General features: G+C 45.5%; 1 protein-coding gene across 4 annotated transcripts in view; it reads left to right on the plus strand.

Annotated features, from left to right (window-relative positions):
* Nucleotides 1-6,512, plus strand: part of upf2 (UPF2 regulator of nonsense mediated mRNA decay) — a 16,886-nt gene continuing 10,374 nt past the window's right edge. For 2 of the 4 annotated variants that reach the window (XM_053641627.1, XM_053641630.1), the window contains exons 1-4: nt 2,155-2,320; nt 4,716-5,090; nt 5,188-5,967; nt 6,049-6,209. In XM_053641627.1, the coding sequence (XP_053497602.1) occupies nt 4,717-5,090; nt 5,188-5,967; nt 6,049-6,209 (1,315 nt within the window). In that variant the 5' untranslated portion in view covers nt 2,155-2,320; nt 4,716. Of the gene's footprint in view, nt 151-2,154; nt 2,321-4,715; nt 5,091-5,187; nt 5,968-6,048; nt 6,210-6,512 lie in introns of those variants that run through there. The other 2 variants (XM_053641628.1, XM_053641629.1) reach the window with 2 other exon arrangements.

Consider the following 6,512-nt stretch of genomic DNA (forward strand, 5'->3'; position numbering starts at 1 on the left):
CGTGTCAACACGGTCTTCAGGGTGAAACTTTTCCAAGAGCATACGCCGGTTTGCTTGTTGTCCAGAAAATTTGAAATGACTCGCGCAGCCCAGCCAGGAGACACCAAATTGTCGTGGAAAAGACAACACTCGCACACTCGTCCTCTGGAGGTAAAAAAAGGTTTACTACAGAAAGATGGTTAATACAGAATAGAATAATGAGAGCGCTCTGAGGTGCTTGTGCTGAACCACTACTATATATATGAAATGCAGAGCATTACACACTTCTGTGTACCAATAAGATAAGCGGTTTGAGACAGTTCAAACAGGCTTTGTTTTAGGGGTCTCTAGAAGATGTGCAGACGAACCTTGAACAGAAGAAAATCTTTGTGTCTCTGTAAGCAGATAAACATTCTGTGCTGATCTCAGTGACATGACATGGCCTTCTTAGGCGTTATCCTCAGATGAACATAAACAAAATTATTACAAAGAAAAATGAGTCATTTCCCTCACAAGGCAAAACAGTTTTAAGGGATTCTGACAAGAGAAGATGCTACCTCTTTTCCTTTCTGAAGGAATCCTTTCTGCATTCATGAATGGAGAATTAGGAATAGTTAGGAAGTTTCTGTAATATGGCCCTGGAACGTAAGGACGTGGAGGACAACCAGGACACCTTGATCACTCAGGTTGATGAAAATGGCCGGAGGATGACTGTGACACAGCGGGTACTTTTTTATAGGCTGCTCACTTGGGGTCACAATCACAAGATGAGGACTTTGCTAATTGTATTCAGCAACAAATACCAAGAAAAACGCACCAAAACTGTCCTCTGCTTCGTCATAGACCCATTAAAAATCATAAAAAGGGGCAATAGGCAAAATTTTCATTTCTTATTAGAGCAAATACATCCATCCATCCATCTTCTATACCGCTTATCCTTTTCAGGGTCACGGGGAACCTGGAGCCTATCCCAGGGAGCATGGGGCACAAGGCGGGGTACACCCTGGACAGGGTTCCAATACATCGCAGGGCACAATCACATACACACTCACACTCACACACCCATTCGTACACTATGGACAATTTGAACATGCCAATCAGCCTACCATGCATGTGTTTGGACTGGGGGAGGAAACCGGAGTACCCGGAGGAAACCCGCGCAGCACGGGGAGAACATGCAAACTCCGCACACACAGGGCCACGGTGGGAATCGAACCCCCGACCCTGGAGGTGTGAGGCGAACGTGTTTAGAACAAATACAGCTGCAATCAAAATTATTCAACCCCCATTGCAAACCAGGTTTGTGAATACCAGGGGGTGAATAATTTTGAGACTGGAGAAGTCACTATCAGTTGCATTTTTAGTTGAATCTGTTGAAACCACTTGAAGCAGTCACTGTGTCGAACTATTTCAATTGCTTTTGTTGGATTTGTTCATTGCAAACTGTTGAAAGTTTGTTAATTTTGAAAATAAACCTGATTTGCACTGGGGGTTGAATCATTTTGATTGCTCCTGTATTGTGGAAAATGATGTACAGTGGAGCTTGAAAGGTTTGTGAACCCTTTAGTATTTTCTCTCTCTCTCTATATATATATATATATACATACATATATACATGTGTATATATATGTATGTATATGTATCTCTGAAGACTCTTGAATGTCCTCCATTTGTACACAATCTGTCTGACATTGTGGATTAGAGATGGTTTTGCAACCTTTTCCAGCTGGATAAGCATCAACAACTCATTATTTTCCCCCCTCAGGTCCTCAGAAATCTCCTTTGTTCCTGCCATGGTACACTTCCACAGATATGTGTTGTTAAGATCTGATCCCTGTACTTTAAATAAAAACGTTGGCTATAGTTTACCTGTGAGGAAGCTGGATTATATAATGAGGATAAAATAGTTTATTTTTATTGTATTTATTTTCCTCTTTTATTGACCTTTTACTTGTGTGTGTGTAGCATATTAGCATGCCTTGTTCTGCTTTTTACCTTGTGTTTCTTTCACTGCCCTACAGTTGTGGTTCGAAATTTATATATACATATATATATATATACAAACAAATAATTAAATAAATACAATGGATGTTATTTCCTTCCTGTAGTATCCTGCTAGAAATCCCATCCTGCTGTTTATTATTTTGACGTTATTTTATTTATTTTTTAATACGGAAGTGTGCGGGTTTGAACGGGCACTCCTGAGTTTTGTTCAGGCGCTCAACATGCGCCACTTTGGGGGTCTTAACTAGCAACAGAAGCTAGCGGAAGGAAAACGAGTACACCATCCAAATTAAAACTACCTTATCTCATGGTTTTCTTTTTTTTGCTTATTTTGAAGGTAAGATGATTTGTAATGGACGACGGTAACTGAATGTCTTATCGCCCGTTGATTTTGTGGCTTAGTTGTGTTTGTTGATGTCGATGATGGCGGAGCTGCTGGTGACTTGATCAGTGTTTACATACAAACCTTTCTGGGCGGCCTGTAATTTAACCGTACCGAACCGAACCGAACCGATAACGCTCCCTAACCAGCACCAGCATGTGAGCACTAGCTTTGAACCCGAACTAGCGTTTACGTTCTGATCAAAAACCCGGATCTTATTCATGTTTGGATCACTGAGGGGAATTTGGGCGCGTGAAGTTTCTAGCACTCCTTCCTAAGTGTTAGCTAGTTTACCAGCTAGTCTGTAATAATTATACGGCTTAAAACCCCCTGGTTCGCTTATTTGGTCATTAGTGTTCGTTTATTTGCGGACTTTGCGGGCTTGTTTGAGTATGTAGGTTGGATGTGTGGCTGATATTCGTTCCTGAAATCAAACGCGCTTGGCAGCGAAACGGAGAAAGTGCAGCCGCTAATACTGTCACTCAACCCCTCTGTGATGGAGCATTTATTATGAACGTTTTAACCGAAATACTAGCTAGCTGAGGGAAATTTTTATTTCAAAGGTGCAGTCGATATTCGTACAAATATAACCCAAAAGACCATGATAATAAAAACAGGCTAAGCCGTGGATTTAGTAAAAGTTTGATCAAGTCGCTGAGAAAAGCCGTTTGGAAAACCGACTTCCGGTCCTGAGAGCTAGGCTGTGTTTGGACACGCCTCCTGTCATTTTATCATCTTATAGACGATATACTACACGGGACGCTTAATACTGCGTTCGAGGTGAAGTTGCAGCTTGTAAGTCTCTGCCTACAGCCAGTAAACACCACAGAAAACACATTTCAGGTTGAAATTTCAACTTCGGTCAGTCTTCTCAAATGGCGTTCCCCGTGTACGGCGTGACGTCAAACCAACATGGCCGCTCCCACTGCGGACAGTCTAATGCCCGTCTTCTCTGCTGTTAAATGAGTTTTGAGCAGTGTTGTCTTTAGAGCAGTTAAGACACAGACACAGCACTCGGTTAAATCTATAACACCCGACCAGATTAATCACTGTTTTGAGAGTTATCACTCGTATAATAAACGTTAGCTGGCTCGCTTGTTGCCAAGCTTCTCGCTGTTGTCCACAATTGCAGTCCAGAATGTTCCATGAAGGTTTAAAGTTCACTACAGTAGAACCGAACCAGTGGCAGAACCCCCCTCCCCCCCCAATAAAAAGAAGAACCCACAGTTTTCTCTGGAATAACTCAAGAATGACAAAAGTAATTGGCTTCCATCATTGTTTATTCCATATTTAATGAATATATATAGCTTTCTGTATCTCTCAGCGAGACTTCTGCACCTGTCCGACTCAGCAGGTCGTTTGACCCTCTCTTCCTGAGCTATCCTTCCTCCATCGATGTTCGATAGGATTCAGACCAGGACTCAGAGAAGGCCACTTCTGAAGAATAGTCTAATATTTTGTACCTTGGCGTTCTTGGGTGCTTTTAGTTGTGTGTTTTGCGTCATTATGTTGTTGGAGGACCCATGACCTGCGACTGAGACGGAGCTTTCTGACACTGAGCAGTATCGTAAGCTTTGATGGTCTCGAGATTCCGTTGTGCCATGCACAGATTCAGCCTCAAAACATAACCGAGCCTCCTCCATGTTACACAAAAGCACTGGTGTTCTTTTCATTGAAAGCTGTTTGGGTTTTTTTTATGCTGTGGGTTGCCAGAAAGCGTCGGTTTTGTCTCATCTATCCAAAGGACATTCTCTCAGAAATATTCTGGCTTGTCAATATGCATTTTAGCAAATTTCAGTCTGGCTTTTAAAAAAAAAAAGTTCTTTGTCAACTGTTCCGCACTATCCTTCTGTTCGATTTGAGTTGGATTCGTGCTTTGGGTTACGGCTTATCGTGCTTAACGTGAAAATGTTCTTTATCATTAGCGTTCTAACAGACACCTGCAGGTTTTCTTCCACAATAGATTGGTATTTGGAGCATTCTATGATTCCCCCATCTTGATTTAGAGCCCCTGAACCATAGCACGGTTGATTTAGAGAAGCAGAACCCTAGCATGACACGACCACCGCCGTGCTTCCCCGTGAGTGTGGTGTTCTTTGGGTGATGCGCTGTCTTGTTTTTGTGCCACTTGCCAGATATTCCTCCAGCGCCTTTAACGTTGCCGTATATGTCTCTGTGGTCTCCCCGATCAGTCTTGTCCTTTTTTTTGTCAATTTTATGATGTTAGCCTATGTTGTAAGCCTTCGCTGTATTTGTTTTGAACATTCATTTATCGAGCTCGTTTAAGAGACGACTCACTAGCGCTCGGTTTGCGCTCCGGGTTTAAAAGCGATCTCTGATGTTTCGGCAGAATGCCGGCTGAACGCAAGAAGTCAGTAAACTCGGACGAGAAAGAGACGGGCTCCTTCAGTAACAAGGACCGGGAGAAAGACCGAGACGGCGACAGAAGGCCGACGTTCTCCCGAGACAAGGGCCGAGATGAGAGCAAAATGAGCGGAAAGAAAGAGGGCGGCAAGTCGGCCGAGGAGAAGAAGCGGAGGATCGAGGAGGAGAAGCGGCGGCGAGAAGAGAAGGAGCGGAAAAAGCGGGAGGAGGAGAAGCAGAAGGCTGAAGAGGAGCAGAAGAGGAAGGAAGAAGAAGAGCGAAAGCAGAAGGAGGAACAGGAAAAGAAGCAGCTGGAGGAGGAAGCGAAACGGCAGAAGGAAGAGGAGGCGGCTCAGCTAAAGTAAGGCGTTCTTGTTGATGTTCTCTGGTTGTGAGGTTTTTGTAACCGTTGTTGTTGTTGCAGAGTTACAGTCGGGTGATTTGTTCCCTCTCGTTAGGGAGAAGGAGGAAGCTCAGCAGCTGCACCAGGAGGCCTGGGAGAGACACCAAACCAGAAAGGAGCTGCGTGTGAAGAATCAGCACGCGCAAGAGAGCCGCCCTGAAGAAGCCTTTTTCAGCCGCCTGGATTCCAGCCTGAAGAAGAACACGGCCTTCGTTAAGAAGCTCCGCACCCTCACGGAGCAGCAGCGCAGTTCGCTCTCGCACGACTTCGACTCGCTCAATCTCAGCAAGTACATCGGCGAGGCGGTCAGCTCGCTGGTGGAAGCCAAGCTGAAGATCTCGGATGTGGGCTGCGCCGTGCACCTGTGCTCGCTTTTCCACCAGCGCTACGCCGACTTTGCGCCACAGCTGCTGGCTGCCTGGAAGAGGCACTTCGAGGCGCGCAAGGAGGAGAAAGCTCCGAACGTCAGCAAGCTGCGCACGGACCTGCGCTTCATAGCTGAACTCACCATCGTGGGCCTGTTCACCGATAAGGAAGGGCTCTCTCTGATCTACGAGCAGCTGAAAACCATCATCGGGGCCGACCGTGAAACCCACACCCACGTCTCCGTGGTGATCAGCTTCTGCAAGCACTGCGGCGACGACATCGCCGGGCTGGTGCCTCGCCGCGTGAAGAGCGCGGCGGAGAAGTTCGGCCTGGTCTTCCCTCCCAGCGAGATCATCAACGGCGAGAAGCAGCAGCCCTTCCAGAACCTGCTCAGGGAGTATTTCACGTCTCTCACCAAGCACCTGAAGAAAGATCACCGCGAGCTGCAGAACATCGAACGACAAAACAGGTTCGGCTCCGCTTGATTATTTCCGTATGACTAAACCGTCTGTAACCGCTCTTAAAACGTCTCGATGTCTTTTTCTCTCAGGCGTATCCTTCACTCGAAAGGAGAGCTGAGCGAGGATCGACATAAGCAGTATGAGGAGTTTGCGACGTGCTACCAGAAGCTGCTGGCTAACACTCAGTCTCTGGCTGATCTGCTGGATGAGAACATGCCTGAGCTGCCTCAGGATAAATCCGTCCAAGAAGGTATACACACACACGTATACAGATGTACACACACATCTGTTCGTTGACATCTAGGATTCTTTAAAATGGCTGATTTTAAATTTTGTCCACAAAATATTCCATCACAGAAATATAAAAGTATTCACCCCACGTTGCTGTGAAACCCCAGAGTGAGTCCCCGTGTAATCCGTTGCTTTAAGACGTGACGTAATTATCTGAAAGGAGTTGACCTGCGTACAGTTCACGTGTCACGTGATCTCAATATAAACAGGCCCAGGAGCTATCAAAACCAGTCTGGGTCAAGCTGCGGGTTTGGAGGGGGTG

Source organism: Ictalurus furcatus, chromosome 14, assembly GCF_023375685.1.
Source record: "Ictalurus furcatus strain D&B chromosome 14, Billie_1.0, whole genome shotgun sequence".
In the NCBI taxonomy this organism is placed as follows: domain Eukaryota; kingdom Metazoa; phylum Chordata; class Actinopteri; order Siluriformes; family Ictaluridae; genus Ictalurus; species Ictalurus furcatus.